Source organism: Schistocerca cancellata, chromosome 11 (genome assembly GCF_023864275.1).
Source record: "Schistocerca cancellata isolate TAMUIC-IGC-003103 chromosome 11, iqSchCanc2.1, whole genome shotgun sequence".
In the NCBI taxonomy this organism is placed as follows: domain Eukaryota; kingdom Metazoa; phylum Arthropoda; class Insecta; order Orthoptera; family Acrididae; genus Schistocerca; species Schistocerca cancellata.
The window spans coordinates 63,845,301-63,864,497 of NC_064636.1; the positions used below are offsets into that span (position 1 = coordinate 63,845,301).

Genomic DNA, 19,197 nt, shown 5'->3' on the forward strand with positions numbered 1-19,197 from the left:
TATCTGTATACTAAATGGTGCAGTACAGTGTTACACATGACTTTTCCCATGACAGGACTATTTGTTCAATTGGGGCATAGTGCATAGTAAACGAAATTTGGTAAATAGATACCACATGTGTAGGCTGTTAGTGTCATACCCTCCCACATGTGCACCAAAGTTAATGTAGGCTGCAAATGTCTTGCTAAAAGAAATAGGTTTCAACTTCCTGAATCTACTCTGTAAACTTGGCCAATTTTTAATCAGTTATGGTATATGGGGTCAGATCAGGGACTGAGGGGAATGAACAGGATTTGGTTGATTTTGGGGGAAGAGACCAAACCGCAAGGTCATCGGTGTCATCAGATTAGAGAAGGGTGGGGAAGGTAGTTGCCGTGCCCTTTCAAAGGAACCATCCCGGCATTTACCTGAAGCAATTTAGGGAAATCATGGAAAACCTAAATCAGGATGGCCGGACATGGGATTGAACCATCGTCCTCCCGAATATGGTATATGGAATTACCATTGTTTTCTCAGTATGGTCATATCGATTCAAATGTCCATTGGAGGCCCCCATGATAGTGATAAATGAATCACTCCATTTTCTAAATAAATCTATACCTATAGCTGGGTGTACTTCTGGACGAACATTGTAACTTTGAACTACAAATGGAGAAAACTGGCAGAAAAGGTATAAATGTAATGAATAAAGTTATAACAATAGCTAACAGGTAACAACAGTCAGAGTATACCACCAATCTATATTAGCATCAATTACAGGATATCGTGTGAGACTTTGGGCTCATAGATTGGAGCTAGTTAAGGCAGCCACATTAGTGAGGAGAGTTCAGGGAGGAGTGCTGCCAAAATTAATGGGCGTTTATTGAACTGCCCTATATGATGCTTTGTCAGTAATTCTAGGAATATGCTCACTATAGTTGGAAAATAAAAAACTGGTCTTTTACTGGCTACAGAAAGGCAATCAAATGAAATTATGAAGGCTGCCTGGAACTGAGGCCAATCCGAAAAAGTAATAAATAAAAGATCACACATTACAACTGGGGCAAAACGAATGAGAGGGACTAAAAACGAGATTTCTTAACCCGTAGAGTGGACTGATTCATTACGTGACTGTTATGGGCCTTATGCTACGTATCTATACAAAATCAGAAGATATATACATGATAGCTGTTCCTGAGACAGTGCAGGCACACCAGAACACACATTGTGGGAGTGCATGCTCTGTGAAGATAAATAATAACTAAATAATAGTAAATAGTAAATAATAAATCACTACTCAGTTCAAGTTCCTGATTATCCAGTTAATGAAACCTCTCATGGCTTGGCACCTGTCTGCTAATGCAATCCACCTACTACGCCAAGAACACTGTAGTGTTATTCTAACGCTGATTTTCGGAAGGGAAACTCATTTGTAGCTGTGTTTGTAGATTTTACACACATTTGAGTCTTATTCTGCTGTGCATCAATATCATAGGTTACCACATGCCTATCCTAAAATCCATGATGCTTTGTGGTGCTCTGAATAATTTAACATAACTAATAGGTGCAAGCACTGAGTACTAATCAACAGTTAATTAATTCATTCCATGTGAGGACGAACCTGAATTACATAATTATGTATGCTTTTTTGTTTAACGTTACCCACTGATCTATGGTTTAATAAATCTTGTGTGAAATTCCTTAGAAATCTACTCCTACAGCTATCAGTATCAAGATTTTACTTTAAATACTGATCCTAATTGCTATGCATTGCTTTAAAAGAATATTAATTCACCTGGTATTGACCAGTGGAGACCAAAGGCACTCATTTTGATTACCCTTGTCTACAAGAAGTCAGTGGGTAAATTGTTTCCCATTGAGCATTAATCTCATTAACGGTGTCCCATTACAATGCTACTGAACTTGCATTTGGACCACCGCAACTAGCCTGTTGGATATAAATGATGATACTCGAAAATCTCTTGTTGTCATAGTTCATAAACAGAGTCATTCAGTTCAATGGTTACTTTTTGTTTGATAAACCTTGGTACAACGTTTTGGCAGGCACTCAGGTCTGTCTCCATTAAGTCCTTACATTTTATTTTATTGACACTGCCAGAATCTTTTGATAGGCAGTTGGATCCTGTCAAGAAATATCATTTCCAGTAAAGTGAAAGTAATAGTTATGTCTTATTTTGTGTCCCTGTCAGGATAGCACTTTTCATATGATTTCATATACACTAGTTAGGTGGTAATATTAGCTTATACATATATTGTAGGTATATTATATCAATATTAATCTTGATGATTACTCATGTTTACAATGCAAATCTTATCACTGTCCTAGAGGTACTATGCAGGTGGTGCATTAGCAAAATGTCACAGGAAAGTTGGCAGCTAGTTATGTATGAATTGGCATACCTCCATTCATTCACGTCTTCACCTACATCCGACTGCACTTCCTCCTTAGGCCAGTGATCAGTTAGTTATACATGCAACCCTTGTCTGGTACTAAGTTTCTAATGATGAACGCGACCATAACACCTCTTTCATCATGAATGTATCATACTGTACAATCCAGTACTTTCCTTGTGCAGAATGCAGTAACACTAACTTTTTTAAAATGATCCACCACTACTGTTAACACACATGATTCATACAAAGTTTTCTCAGTATTATTAGGGTTCACAGAATCAACATTTATAAGAAAATTATTAAAAATTTATATTCCATAATTAACTATTCAATTACAAATAAAAATATTATTCATTAATGAAAAACACCAAACTATAAGAAATACTATACTCAGATCATATATGAAACGTAAAATAACTGCAGCATTTACAATATTAACACTTTCACTGCATCAGCCGTGCTGAGTGTAATGTGGACACTGCTTGCCAAATTATTGTACCTGTGCTGAAAGGTGACATAGTGGCTGTCATGAAATACTTATCATCCGATCTTTGGAAAAGTATTGCGTGAACAAGTTTCATCTTTGCACATACTACTGTCTGACATCTTTTCTCCATAAGGTACAGAATTTCATTTCCTTCTTGTCACATTTCACTACGTCAAATTAAGTAAAACATTGCAGGAAATATCGTAGAGTTTCCATAACTAATAACACATTGCATTAACAGTGCGTATGTTTAATTTTACTGCATTCATTGCAGTATGGGAAATGTAGATAAAATATCGAAATTTTATTTCAAACTGAGAACAGAACGTTAGCTCATTCCGCCCTCCACTTATTGATTTTTATATCTGTTGGACACTTCCGTGAAATGCGTTCATATCCGTCCCCGTGCATCATAGTGATGTGATCGTAACCAGCATAATATTTCATAAACCGTTCGAGATAGTGAGACAAGGTTTACGCAAATGACAGCACTCAAAGACGTACATTGTTTGTGTGATGAATAATCGAAACTTTTCTGTTAGTCGAGATGAAGTAGCTGCTATGCAGCAGGGAGAGGTCGGCAGAGTGGGACGCATAAATACGTCAACAGTGCTTTAGGAAATCCCTGGGAGCGCACTTAAACGTGCCCTCAGTGTGCTGGTGTAAGCTGTCGCCAGCACACCTGTCGGCAAAGATGAGATGCAAAGTTCAATGGTAGGCACCTCTAACAGGCGAATTGTGGCGCCCTGAAAATATTCCAAGTTCGGAGTTGTCATGGTCGCGCGGGCCGCTCGGCAGGCCGACCACGTGGTGCCGGACGTTGGCCGAAGCACGAGGGGTGCAGCCCGGCCACGAGGCTGGGAGTTCCACGGCGAGGCTGTGTCAGCGAAGGAGGCTTGCAAGCCGAGAGTGCCAAAGAGGGCGGACTTTGTGAAACCATAGTGACAGACATTTCGCAGTTTGTATAGATATAGATATTAACAGTAGCCAGATAAATCATGATACCTCAAAAAGAAACATGTAAATTACTATCATTTTCACGACGATTCTGACGCTGTAATCAGATTTTCAATATCTTTATTAGTTTGAAGTTTAGTATCTGCGTGTAAATTGTACAAGTAATACCCAGCAGTGAATTTCCAAAATTTAAACCCTTCATTCGATTTCGTCGATCGACGTGTCTTTAGAAAGCTATTAGATTAAACCTAAAGTGGTATGAATTACAGGCATCTAACGTCAATAGTACATTAGTTGTTGGAGGTGAAAATAGCCGATTAATATAGATAGCGACAGGCCATAAGTACTCCACAGCATGCTTATAAATATATTTATTCATCTATGTCTTTGTTTATATCCGATATACGCTATTCATGAAGAAAATGGTCAATTATTTACCGTGTTTTAGAAAGCACAGAGACATTAGGCTACTGGGTTACTTTGGCTTGCTATTCCTTTGATATATGTTTATATAATCTACATCTACATCTACATCTATACTCCGCGAGCCACCTTACGGTGTGTTGCGGAGGGTACTTATTGTACCACTATCTGATCCCCCCTTCCCTGTTCCATTCACGAATTGTGCGTGGGAAGAACGACTGCTTGTAAGTCTCCGTATTTGCTCTAATTTCTCGGATCTTTTCGTTGTGATCATTACGCGAGATATATGTGGGCGGTAGTAATATGTTGCCCATCTCTTCCCGGAATGTGCTCTCTCGTAATTTCGATAATGAACCTCTCTGTATTGCGTAACGCCTTTCTTGAAGTGTCCGCCACTGGAGCTTGTTCAGCATCTCCGTAACGCTCTCGCGCTGACTAAATGTCCCCATGACGAATCGCGCTGCTTTTCGCTGGATCATGTCTATCTCTTCTATTAATCCAACCTGGTAAGGGTCCCATACTGATGAGCAATACTCAAGAATCGGACGAACAAGCGTTTTGTAAGCTACTTCTTTCGTCGATGAGTCACATTTTCTTAGAATTCTTCCTATGAATCTCAACCTGGCGCCTGCTTTTCCCACTATTTGTTTTATGTGATCATTCCACTTCAGATCGCTCCGGATAGTAACTCCTAAGTATTTTACGGTCGTTACCGCTTTCAATGATTTACCACCTATGGCATAATCGTACTGGAATGGATTTCTGCCCCTACGTATGCGCATTATATTACATTTATCTACGTTTAGGGAAAGCTGCCAGCTGTCGCACCATGCATTAATCCTCTGCAGGTCTTCCTGGAGTACGTACGAGTCTTCTGATGTTGCTACTTTCTTGTAGACAACCGTGTCATCTGCAAATAGCCTCACGGAGCTACCGATGTTGTCAACTAAGTCATTTATGTATACTGTAAACAATAAAGGTCCTATCACGCTTCCTTGCGGTACTCCCGAAATTACCTCTACATCTGCAGATTTTGAACCGTTAAGAATGACATGTTGTGTTCTTTCTTCTAGGAAATCCTGAATCCAATCACAAACCTGGTCCGATATTCCGTAAGCTCGTATTTTTTTCACTAAACGTAAGTGCGGAACCGTATCAAATGCCTTCCTGAAGTCCAGGAATACGGCATCAATCTGCTCGCCAGTGTCTACGGCACTGTGAATTTCTTGGGCAAATAGGGCGAGCTGAGTTTCACATGATCTCTGTTTGCGGAATCCATGTTGGTTATAATGAAGGAGATTTGTATTATCTAAGAACGTCATAATACGAGAACACAAAACATATTCCATTATTCTACAACAGATTGACGTAAGCGAAATAGGCCTATAATTATTCGCATCTGATTTATGACCCTTCTTGAAAATGGGAACGACCTGCGCTTTCTTCCAGTCGCTAGGTACTTTACGTTCTTCCAGCGATCTACGATAAATTGCTGATAGAAAGGGGGCAAGTTCTTTAGCATAATCACTGTAGAATCTTAAGGGTATCTCGTCTGGTCCGGATGCTTTTCCGCTACTAAGTGATAGCAGTTGTTTTTCAATTCCGATATCGTTTATTTCAATATTTTCCATTTTGGCGTCCGTGCGACGGCTGAAGTCAGGGACCGTGTTACGATTTTCCGCAGTGAAACAGTTTCGGAACACTGAATTCAGTATTTCTGCCTTTCTTCGGTCGTCCTCTGTTTCGGTGCCATCGTGGTCAACGAGTGACTGAATAGGGGATTTAGATCCGCTTACCGATTTTACATATGACCAAAACTTTTTAGGGTTCTTGTTTAGATTGTTTGCCAATGTTTTATGTTCGAATTCGTTGAATGCTTCTCTCATTGCTCTCTTTACGCTCTTTTTCGCTTCGTTCAGCTTTTCCTTATCAGCTATGATTCGACTACTCTTAAACCTATGATGAAGCTTTCTTTGTTTCCGTAGTACCTTTCGTACATGATTGTTATACCACGGTGGATCTTTCCCCTCGCTTTGGACCTTAGTCGGTACGAACTTATCTAAGGCGTACTGGACGATGTTTCTGAATTTTTTCCATTTTTGTTCCACATCCTCTTCCTCAGAAATGAACGTTTGATGGTGGTCACTCAGATATTCTGCGATTTGTGCCCTATCACTCTTGTTAAGCAAATATATTTTCCTTCCTTTCTTGGCATTTCTTATTACACTTGTAGTCATTGATGCAACCACTGACTTATGATCACTGATACCCTCTTCTACATTCACGGAGTCGAAAAGTTCCGGTCTATTTGTTGCTATGAGGTCTAAAACGTTAGCTTCACGAGTTGGTTCTCTAACTATCTGCTCGAAGTAATTCTCGGACAAGGCAGTCAGGATAATGTCACAAGAGTCTCTGTCCCTGGCTCCAGTTCTGATTGTGTGACTATCCCATTCTATACCTGGTAGATTGAAGTCTCCCCCTATTACAATAGTATGATCACGAAACTTCTTCACGACGTTCTGCAGGTTCTCTCTGAGGCGCTCAACTACTACGGTTGCTGATGCAGGTGGTCTGTAGAAGCATCCGACTATCATATCTGACCCACCTTTGATACTTAGCTTAACCCAGATTATTTCACATTCGCATTCGCTAATAACTTCACTGGATATTATTGAATTCTTTACTGCTATAAATACTCCTCCACCATTGGCGTTTATCCTATCCTTGCGGTATATATTCCATTCTGTGTCTAGGATTTCGTTACTGTTCACTTCCGGTTTTAACCAACTTTCCGTTCCTAATACTATATGCGCACTATTTCCTTCAATAAGAGATACTAATTCAGGAACCTTGCCCTGGATACTCCTGCAGTTTACCAATATTACGTTAACTTTTCCTGTTTTTGGTCTCTGAGGACGGACGTTCTTTATCAACGATGATAATGTCCTCTCTGGTAAGCCGTCAGGTATTTTATCGTTTCGCCCAAGGGGGGGTCCCTCTAACCTAAAAAACCCCCGTGTGCACGCCACACGTACTCTGCTACCCTAGTAGCTGCTTCCGGTGTGTAGTGCACGCCTGACCTGTCTAGGGGGGCCCTACAGTTCTCCACCCAATAACGGAGGTCCCTGGCTCCAGTTCTGATTGTGTGACTATCCCATTGTATACCTGGTTGATTGAAGTCTCCCCCTATTACAATAGTATGATCACGAAACTTCTTCACGACGTTCTGCAGGTTCTCTCTGAGGCGCTCAACTACTACGGTTGCTGATGCAGGTGGTCTATAGAAGCATCCGACTATCATATCTGACCCACCTTGTTGATGTATTTAATAATGGATGTTAGAGCGTGTTTATAGTCCAGCCGTAGGAATATTTATTTAATTTCAAGTTATTTAAATGTAAATCCAGTATTTCGAGAGTGTTTGATGTTTGTGAGCGTACTTTGGTTTGAAGACATGGCGGGAGCGCTCTAGCCAATCACAGCGCTCGTGAATGGGGAGACTCGGCTGAAGTGGGAGAGGGGTACGGCAGAGGACACAGGGGAGGTGCTTGACGCGGCAGTCGAGGGAGAGACTTGGAGAGTGGGCACTGGTTTGCGCCTGGTCGCGACAGATAGAAATACTTCGGAATGCCGACGTTTGCACTTGTGAGATTTCCGTGGCTTCTACAGTGAAGACGTAGTGTGCCTTTAGAAGTGAATATCTCGCGAGCTATGTTGTCGTTCATAACTAATTACGTGCAGTAGTAATCTATTGTTTCCCGGTTATTCAACTTATATTTTATTTAATTGTTGGACCATCGACACGAATAAGTGTTTGGCAGAAATATATACCACATTGTCAAAAGTACTTCTACTGTCGTACTCATCATTTAAAGTCGTTAAGAAAATCTGCAGATTTTATTTAATTGCAATCCTTCATTTATAAACGTCTTTGTTACGTCCTAAATTCGCAATTGTTGAGTGACAGGAACCTTCGACCATTCGATTCATGTGTACATCCATATCGTATACTGTAGACTCAGCTGTATTTGGCCTGTATTGCGACAACTACGTATCCCAGCCCCTAGACAACTAAACCAGCCAAAACTTTTCATATTGCAACTCTGTCGTAGGGTATGTAGTTGAGGGCCATCCATTCACATCATCACATTTTTATTGAGAATGCCCGCACGCTGAATCAAGCGCGCCTGTCACGAGAGAGGCCAGAGACACACCCACAAGCAAGATGTCGCCAACACCCTCTAGGCCTCACTCACGAACTCAAACTCCTGTTTGGCATTTGTCAGTACGTGTGCAGAGCACATCACAGCCTATGACAGTACATTGTGACCAGATTGTTAACTATCGTGTGACTAGCAATGACACTAAAGTTTGTAATATCAAGATTACCGATATTGCGTGCAACAGGACTATTACTGATGAACTTGTACCAAAACACATGAACTCTACTGAAATTAAGTAAAAGTCTGTTCATATAAATAAAGAAACATATTAATCCACGTGCGCATTTGTAGTGTAGTCTTCCATAACAACGTCTGCTCCATTGTTTCCTTGCGGTACAAGACTCCACACTCAGTAACTGGGGTGCAGCGGAACACGACGATTTAACTCGTCCACAGCAGTTCAGTGCTTAGCAAAAAATTAATTTATATCTGTAACTGTCGAGCTACAGAAAACAAACATATTTAAAACTGGCCTTTTGTTCGGTTTCAAAAGAACTGTGTATGCAAAGCTTTACACTGTTCAGAGAAGATGAGAAGAAAAGTTTCTCTCATGTGACAGAACTCTCACAGACGTACCGTTATCCCGCTAGCTGTCCATGAAGTTTTGACATAATCTATTGAAAGGGTACAGTACCGCCCGACATTGAAAATAGGTACAACATACTTTATTATTTTTGTCAGAACAACACTTTTTTTGTAAAATAACTCAATTTCAATTAATACAGTGAAGCCAGATACCAGTGTGGGAAAGAATGACAATTTATTTATTTAATTGATCACATGTGCACTCCCACAAAATAAATCCCTGCATCCAGTTTGGTGAGATCTGTGAAATGAATGAATGTATGGTCGACATAAAAGTTTTCTGGGTATGGTCGTCTGCTAACCGCAGATAGTGAATGTGAATATATGATCATCTTTGAGACGATCCTTTGTCCACCTTTGGTGGGACCAAAGAGATGAAATTTACCTGAGGTTTGAGCGCCTGAAATGTGGCTGACCAATATGGTAGCAAGGTGCTCCCCCACTTCAGCAGAGGTGCAAGAGGACCTGAAGAATGGCCATGTTTCAGCAGTCTGCCGCTGGATCTTGTGCTGTTAAGACCTGTTTTAGTTGTGCTCCGTAAACACAAAAGAGTGGAGACATGGTATGCATGTGGAATATTTAAGAGTAGTTTGATAATTTCTCTATATTTCAGGAAATTTTGTGGGGAGGATTAAATGTCAGGCAGGTAATATTAATGGGATTGTAGTAATCTTCGGAAGTGACCAACAGTCACAATGAAACCACGTGTAGCAATAAGTTGTAATACTTCCGTGTGCTTAAGTTAAGCTGAATTACTACCGTCTGTACAATAAGTTGAAATATTTAAGAAATGGTGTGTGCAGGACTTGAAATTAGAGACCAGTACTTCCACGTGGTGAGTACTGTGTGAGTCTCAATCTGTGTATGAGACAAAGGATAAAGAGAAGTACTCGTCCATGGTATCAGTTGAGGACTCGCGTGTGTGATGATTATGTTCTTAATATTACTTTGCGTGATATGATTCCGTGTGACGCTAGATTCAAACTCTGAGAGAGAAGCAAGGTGAGTCGGCCGTCTATCCAGCAACGCCACTTGGCTTGCATTGCACAGGAAGACGTACATATATCTCCAGAGTTCATAGTAGGAAAGTAGAATTACGAAGTGGGGCAGTGTCGTGTGAAACTGGGATAAATATTAATTGAAGTAGGAAAGCTGAAAGTGATAATGTTGTGACTATTCCCTGTGTAGTATTTCGTATTGTAGTGTAGTGTATGTCATGTAATTTGGGTATGTGTGGTTTGCATGGGAGAGTAGCGAGGTAGTTTCAGAAGATTAGTGGGTTATGCGTGTTCCTTTTGTACTGCTCGGTCTGGAGGAAAGTTTCGTGATGATGATTGTGAGAGTCGAAGTGTGAGAAATAATAAGAGATCCACCATCCTATCCAGAAAGTGCACTGTAGCGTTAAATAATTACGAGACCATAATATAGAGATTCACCAATATAAAGCCATGCCCACTGGGCGGAATTTCTCATGTGTTATTGTTGTAGGTTATAGAATTTGCGTGTTTAGGTTATAGAATTTATCGTAATAAATAAGATAGTGAAAAGAAAAAGATTGGTGGACTTTTCCTTCGAATTGTATGTTGTCATGATGTCCCGAATTTATAATGTGTGCGCCATTCATATTCAGTGCGGTGGCCACGTGTTGATAAAAGCCGTTAAATAAAAGACATAAAGAAAATGTGGTATTGCCAGTGCGTAGTGAACAGTCAGAGTTCTGTAAATCACTGATAGTCAGATGTGCGTTTCCGTTGCGTATTATTCATACAGGAGGATAATTTGTAACTTAATTGAGAGTACGAGAGTTCATGTTACTCGATAAATAAGAATGAATCCACTCGCTTGGCAGACCACTCATCTTGCAGGCCTGACTGCTTGATGCCACAGTATGAGCAAGGCATGTGGGTGCCTCTCACTATGTTCAGAGACCATGTTCAGATGGCTGTGTGATGAAGTTTTCAGGATGCTGCTGATCTCGTACATCTACATCTACATCTACATTTATACTCCGCAAGCCACCCAACGTTGTGTGGCGGAGGGCACTTTACGTGCCACTGTCATTACCTCCCTTTCCTGTTCCAGTCGCGTATGGTTCGTGGGAAGAACGACTGTCTGAAAGCCTCTGTGCGCGCTCTAATCTCTCTAATTTTACATTCGTGATCTCCTCGGGAGGTATAAGTAGGGGGAAGCAATATATTCGATACCTCATCCAGAAACGCACCCTCTCGAAACCTGGCAAGCAAGCTACACCGCGATGCAGAGCGCCTCTCTTGCAGAGTCTGCCACTTGAGTTTGTTAAACATCTCCGTAACGCTATCACGGTTACCAAATAACCCTGTGACGAAACGCGCCGCTCCTCTTTGGATCTTCTCTATCTCCTCCGTCAACCCGATCTGGTACGGATTCCACACTGATGAGCAATACTCAAGTATAGGTCGAACGAGTGTTTTGTAAGCCACCTCCTTTGTTGATGGACTACATTTTCTAAGGACTCTCCCAATGAATCTCAACCTGGTACCCGCCTTACCAACAATTAATTTTATATGATCATTCCACTTCAAATCGTTCCACACGCATACTCCCAGATATTTTACAGAAGTAACTGCTACCAGTGTTTGTTCCGCTATCATATAATCATACAATAAAGGATACTTCTTTCTATGTATTCGCAATACATTACATTTGTCTATGCTAAGGGTCAGTTGCCACTCCCTGCACCAAGTGCCTATCCGCTGCAGATCTTCCTGCATTTCGCTACAATTTTCTAATGCTGCAACTTCTCTGTATACTACAGCATCATCCGCGAAAAGCCGCATGGCACTTCCGACACTATCTACTAGGTCATTTATATATATTGTGAAAAGCAATGGTCCCATAACACTCCCCTGTGGCACGCCAGAGGTTACTTTAATGTCTGTAGACGTCTCTCCATTGATAACAACATGCTGTGTTCTGTTTGCTAAAAACTCTTCAATCCAGCCACACAGCTGGTCTGATATTCCGTAGGCTCTTACTTTGTTTATCAGGCGACAGTGCGGAACTGTAACGAACGCCTTCCGGAAGTCAAGAAAAATAGCATCTACCTGGGAGCCTGTATCTAATATTTTCTGGGTCTCATGAACAAATAAAGCGAGTTGGGTTTCACACGATCGCTGTTTCCGGAATCCATGTTGATTCCTACATAGTAGATTCTGAGTTTCCAAAAACGACATGATACTCGAGCAAAACACATGTTCTAAAATTCTACAACAGATCGACGTCAGAGATATAGGTCTATAGTTTTGCGCATCTGCTCGACGACCCTTCTTGAAGACTGGGACTACCTGTGCTCTTTTCCAATCATTTGGAACCTTCTGTTCCTCTAGAGACTTGCGGTACACGGCTGTTAGAAGGGGGGCAAGTTCTTTCGCGTACTCTGTGTAGAATCGAATTGGTATCCCGTCAGGTCCAGTGGACTTTCCTCTGTTGATTCCAGTTGCTTTTCTATTCCTTGGACACTTATTTCGATGTCAGCCATATTTTCGTTGGTGCGAGGATTTAGAGAAGGAACTGCAGTGCGGTCTTCCACTGTGAAACAGCTTTGGAAAAAGGTGTTTAGTATTTCAGCTTTACGCTTGTCATCCTCTGTTTCAATGCCATCATCATCCCGGAGGGTCTGGACATGATGTTTCGAGCCACTTACTGATTTAACGTAAGACCAGAACTTCCTAGGATTTTCTGTCAAGTCGGTACCTAGTATTTTACTTTCGAATTCACTGAACGCTTCACGCATAGCCCTCCTTACGCTAACTTTGACGTCGTTTAGCTTCTGTTTGTCTGAGAGGTTTTGGCTGCGTTTAAACTTGGAGTGAAGCTCTCTTTGCTTTCACAGTAGTTTCCTAACTTTGTTGTTGTACCACGGTGGGTTTTTCCCGGCCCTCACAGATTTACTCGGCACGTACCTGTCTAAAACGCATTTTACGATTGCCTTGAACTTTTTCCATAAACACTCAACATTGTCAGTGTCGGAACAGAAATTTTCGTTTTGATCTGTTAGGTAGTCTGAAATCTGCCTTCTATTACTCTTGCTAAACAGATAAACCTTCCTCCCTTTTTTTATATTCCTATTAACTTCCATATTCAGGGATGCTGCAACGGCCTTATGATCACTGATTCCCTGTTCTGCACTTACAGAGTCGAAAAGTTCGGGTCTGTTTGTTATCAGTAGGTCCAAGATGTTATCTCCACGAGTCGGTTCTCTGTTTAATTGCTCGAGGTAATTTTCGGATAGTGCACTCAGTATAATGTCACTCGATGCTCTGTCCCTACCACCCGTCCTAAACATCTGAGTGTCCCAGTCTATATCTGGTAAATTGAAATCTCCACCTAAGACCATAACATGCTGAGAAAATTTATGTGAAATGTATTCCAAATTTTCTCACAGTTGTTCTGCCACTAATGCTGCTAAGTCGGGGGTCGGTAAAAGGAGCCAATTATTAACCTAGCTCGGTTGTTGAGTGTAACCTCCACCCATAATAATTCACAGGAACTATCCACTTCTACTTCACTACAGGATAAACTACTACTAACAGCGACGAACACTCCACCACCGGTTGCATGCAATCTATCCTTTCTAAACACCGTCTGTGCCTTTGTAAAAATTTCGGCAGAATTTATCTCTGGCTTCAGCCAGCTTTCTGTACCTATAACGATTTCAGCTTCGGTGCTTTCTATCAGCGCTTGAAGTTCCGGTACTTTACCAACGCAGCTTCGACAGTTTACAATTACAATACCGATTGCTGCTTGGTCCCCGCATGTCCTGACTTTGCCCCGCACCCGTTGAGGCTGTTGCCCTTTCTGCACTTGCCCGAGGCCATGTAACCTAAAAAACCGCCCAGCCCACGCCACACAACCCCTGCTACCCGTGTAGCCGCTTGTTGCGTGTAGTGGACTCCTGACCTATCCAGCGGAACCCGAAACCCCACCACCCTATGGCGGAAGTCGAGGAATCTGCAGCCCACACGGTCGCAGAACCGTCTCAGCCTCTGATTCAGAACCTCCACTCGGCTCTGTACCAAAGGTCCGCAGTCAGTCCTGTCGACGATGCTGCAGATGGTGAGCTCTGCTTTCATCCCGCTAGCGAGACTGGCAGTCTTCACCAAATCAGATAGCCGCCGGAAGCCAGAGAGGATTTCCTCCGATCCATAGCGACACACATCATTGGTGCCGACATGAGCGACCACCCGCAGATGGGTGCACCCTGTACCCTTCATGGCATCCGGAAGGACCCTTTCCACATCTGGAATGACTCCCCCCGGTATGCACACGGAGTGCATTTGGTTTTCTTCCCCTCCCTTGCTGCCATATGCCTAAGGGGCCCCATTACGCGCCTGACGTTGGAGCTCCCAACTACCAGTAAGCCCACCCTCTGTGACTGGCCGGATCTTGCAGACTGAGGGGCAACCTCTGGAACAGGACAAGCAGCCATGTCAGGCCGAAGATCAGTATCAGCCTGAGACAGAGCCTGAAACCAGTTCATCAGACAAACTGGAGAGGCCTTCCGTTCAGCCCTCCGGAATGTCTTTCGCCCCCTGCCACACCTTGAGACGACCTCCCACTCTACCACAGGTGAGGGATCAGCCTCAATGCGGGCAGTATCCCGGGCAACCACAGTCGTAGTCCGATCGGGGGATGCGTGGGACGAGCTGGCCGTCCCCGACAAACCCCCATCCGGACCCCCACAGTGATGCCCATTGGCAACAGCCTCAAGCTGTGTGACCAAAGCCAACACTGCCCGAAGGTGGGAGCGAAGGGATGCCAACTCAGCCTGCATCCGAACACAGCAGTTGCAGTCCCTATCCATGCTAAAAACTGTTGTGCAAAGAACGTCTGAACTAATCTACAGAGAGCGCAAACAAAACGACACAAAATTGAAACGGTTATTAAAATACAAGATTGCCTAGTAAATGCAGTAATGCTGCCACTTGTGCACTGCCGACACACTGCACGGAGGCGGAAGGAGACTACGCGATTTAACACTATTCGAGTACTAAAACGCGATGCTACAACTTTCAAATACTATAATACGCCCGAAATTTATGAATTAAACAATGCAAGTACCAAAAACACGCAAAGAAATTAAGAATTAAACTATGTAACAAATGAGTGAGCTAGGAGTATACGACTTGCTGCTGCAGCTGCTTATCCAACGGCGGCAGGGAGCGTACTGAGGGACATGAAGCCTTCGGTGTATGGTGCAATGATAGATACTCCAGAAGAATTGATTTTTCATTTGGTTAAAGAATCTAGACGTATCAGGGGTCCCATATCACCCCAACTGCACACGCTCCACACAATTACAGACCCTACACCAGCTTCTACAGACCCCTGCGACCATGCAGTGTCCACCGATTCATAAGTTTCTTACCATACCCGTACACGTCCATCCGGTCGTCTGACCAGGCAACATATTTGCAGTCATCAAGACTCAAATGTCGGTATAGCCAGGCCCAGACAAGGCATAAAGCTTTGAGTCGTGCATTCATCAAAGGTACATGATTGGGGCCTCGGCTCTGAAAGCCGGTATCGATGAGGTTTCATTGAATGATACGCACGCTGGCACTTGGTGATGGCCCAGCATTGAAATATGTAGCAAATTGCGGAAGGATTGCACTTCCGTCACGTTGAACGATTGTCTTCAGTCGTTGTTGGTCCGTTCTTACAGGATCTTTTTTGGGCCGCAGCTATGTCGCAGATTTGATGTTTTACCAGATTCCTGATATTCACGGTACACTGAAATGCTCGTAACGGAAAATCCTCTCTTCAGCTCTACCTTGGAGATGCTGTGTCCATTGCTCCGACTGTAACACCACTTTAAAACTCACTCAAATCTTGATAATATGTCATTGTAGCACAAGTCACCGATCTAACAACTTCGCCAGACACTTGTAGTCTTAAATAGGCTTTGCCGACCGCAGCGCCGTATTCTGCCTGTTTACATATCTCTGCATTTGAATACGCATGCCTATACCGGTTCCTTTGGCGTATTGGTGAACACTAGCCAGTTGGTTGTTTTGATGGAATTGGGCAAGCATTGCTATGGTGATGGCAGCAATGGGTAAATGTAATAGCGCGACGTTATCAGCAACGTCTCTAAAACCATACTAGTCACGAAGCAGTGTTAAAAACGTCTGTGAATATCATTAGCGTCGCAAAATTCACGGATGCCTAGTGGGGAACCGACGCCCAAGTGACGTTTCTGTAACATTTAAAGTAATTCTTTATATCTCTTCCAAACACTGTAATATTTGCTATACGTAGGTTTTTACATCCTATTGGGCAGGAGTCCATAGATACGTCGAACTGTAGTAGTCAGCTGGCAATAGAACTAGGGGGAGGGTTGCCAACCAGTCGAGGAACCAGCAATGAAAAGCACACCAGTAGTTAACGTAGGTCACACGGGAAATTACGGAAAATGTGAAACCACACATCATTAGCTGTTTACGAGGCTCAGTCCTCGAACTGGAATACAGTAGGGAGTCACCAGTGCACAAAAATGAAGTGGCTGACTGCCAAAATTATTCTTACCTAAACTCTCGATGTCACCTACAAACTGTAGGTCGAAGAACCAGTTGTAATAATAGAAGGAATACAGTGCGTCGGCGAGACCAAACATTTGTGACGCCCGTCGATGTCGAGCGCCGCACAGCGCAGTAAAGTCGTCCCTGAAGGAGAGGAACCGCTCGTGGTAGGACAGTAGGTCATGATTCAACAGAGGTCGTCTGTAACAAAAAAAGTTGCGACGTTAAAAGTTAAAAACAAGTTAATTCAGCGTGCCAGATCATGTGCAGCTCACGTGTGATGTAGAGGTATCCGCAAAGTATTTACTTTCAGCACTGGAGGATGCACTGGTATGGAACTTCACGGCAAATTAAAATTGTGTGTCGGTCTGTCACTACAACATTTTGCTCAAATAAAAGTCGTTTATTGTGATGAATTACGATGAATTACAGTGTTATACATGGAGGTGACAAAAGTCTGGGGGTAGCGATATGCACATGCACAAACGGCAACAGTATCACGTACACGAGGTTTAAAAGGGGAGTGCTTTGGTGGAGCTGTCATTTGTAATCAGGCAGTTCACGTGGGAAGGGTTTCTACGCGATTACGATCGCACGACAGGTATCACCAGACTCTGAACACGGAATGCTAGTTGGATCTGGACGCATAGGCATTTCGGAAATCGTTAGAGAATTCAATATTCCGCGATTCACAGTTCCATGAGAGTGTGCCAAAAATACCAAATATCCGGCATTACTTCTCATCACGGACAACACAGTGGCCCATGGTCTCAACCACAGAGAGCAGCACTGTTTGCGTAGAGTTGTCAGTGCCAACAGGCAAGCAGTTCTGTGTGAAACAACCGCAGAAATCAGAGTTGGACGTAAGACGAGCGTATCCGTCAGGAAAGTGCAATGGAATTTGTTGTCAATGGGGAATGATAGTAGGAGATGCTGCTACTGTTCCTGCGCTATTTGTTGCGCCCTAGAGTAAGGGAAACTGTGGCCTTTTCAGATGTTTCCCGATTTCATTGTGTAGGAGCTGATGGTAGGGTCTGAGTGTAGACCAGACACCATAAAGCCGTGAACCCAAGTTCCCAACAAGGCAGTGTGCAAGCTGATGGTGGCTCCATAATGGAATGAACAGGGTCCTCTGGTCCAGCTGGACTGAGAAATGACTGTAAATGGTCTCGTTCGGCTACTTGGAGACAATGTGCAGTCGTTCATGCAGTATTGTTCCCAAACAAAGTTGGAAATTTTATAGAGGACCATGCATCATGTCAGTAGTGGGACTCAGAGGTAGACAGGTTGTCTACATCAGAGACAGGTATGCACTCAGGTGGAAACCTATTGTTCTCCTTTGTTTGACAGGTACTTAAGGTATTATTCTGCTAAATGTTACCATGTTGCTGCACTTAACCTATTGTCCCTTCCCGCTCCTCCCACTCCCCTCCCCCCTCAGGAAGGGGATGCTGGCGCATTTTGTTAGTGCAGGTTACCTACATCGGGGGCAGTATGCATTCAGAGGCAATCCCATTGTTCTCCTTTGGTTGACAGGTACTTAACCTATTGTCCTGTTAAGTGGTTTTCCATGTCACTGCAGTTAACCTATTGTCCCCCCCCCCATACCCACTCCAACTCCCCTACCCCCTCACTGCTACAGGTACACTTTGAGGTCTGAGTTATTGGAATAGCCCCTGTCACTACTATTTCACATGATGACACAAGTACCATTAGACCTGTGACGTCACAGACATACTGATGGGGCTCCCATCGCAAATTCACGATGGGGCCCATGATGGCGCACGTACCGTTACCGAAGATGGCGGTGGCGGAAATTCAAAAAGTGCCATTCCCCCCTTGCAGGTGGGAAACTCAAATTTTGTCATTTTTTCGCGAGGGCCACGCTCACCTGGACTTGGAAGGAAATAGTTAAAGTCTCCACCACGAACCTCAACCAACTGCCAGATCCCCTTACGAACCCATGTTAGCAGGCTAACAGGTACTAACGTGCACTAACTTGTACTAACGTACACAGAGCATGATGTCATCTAAGATGTCGTCTGTGATATTAGTTGATGATGGATGTGCCATACACCCCCTGGTGGGAAGTTGGAATTTCGACGGGAAGATAGGTCAATAGGGCTACCTCTGCTAACCTAATACCCCTCCTCTTCCCACAAAAAAATGGTGGGAACTTCAAATTGCAACAGGGTAATGCAACATACCTAAGAAAATGGCAGGAAAAAAGAGCACCTCCACTGACCTAATTCACCCAACCAACACCTCTTTCTAGGAATTGGTAGGAAAAAGACTCAGTTGATCGATCATTTGGAGGGTATTTGATTGCTCTGTATGGAATATTGTTTAAACAATTAAGAAAATTTATGGAATATATGGAGAAGGTATATTGTTTATTTATAAGAAAATAAGTTTGTGGGGGTTGGATTTCTCTGGCTCATCATTCTCTGCTGTTTGGAAACATCTAGGTCTTGTAATAATCAATTACATGGGGAAAACATGTTGTGTAACATAATGTTCAGCACTGTACTCTGGTTGTTTAACCCAATGTTTGGCCCTTTGTCGGCAC

General features: G+C 43.0%; 1 protein-coding gene across 1 annotated transcript in view; it reads right to left on the minus strand.

Moving 5' to 3' along the window:
* LOC126108200 (uncharacterized) overlaps positions 1-19,197 on the minus strand; it is a 98,633-nt gene that overhangs the window by 65,626 nt on the left and 13,810 nt on the right. Inside the window, exon 2 of the mRNA XM_049913438.1 lies at positions 16,636-16,829. Within this exon, the coding sequence (XP_049769395.1) occupies positions 16,636-16,829 (194 nt within the window). The remainder of the gene's footprint in view (positions 1-16,635; positions 16,830-19,197) is intronic.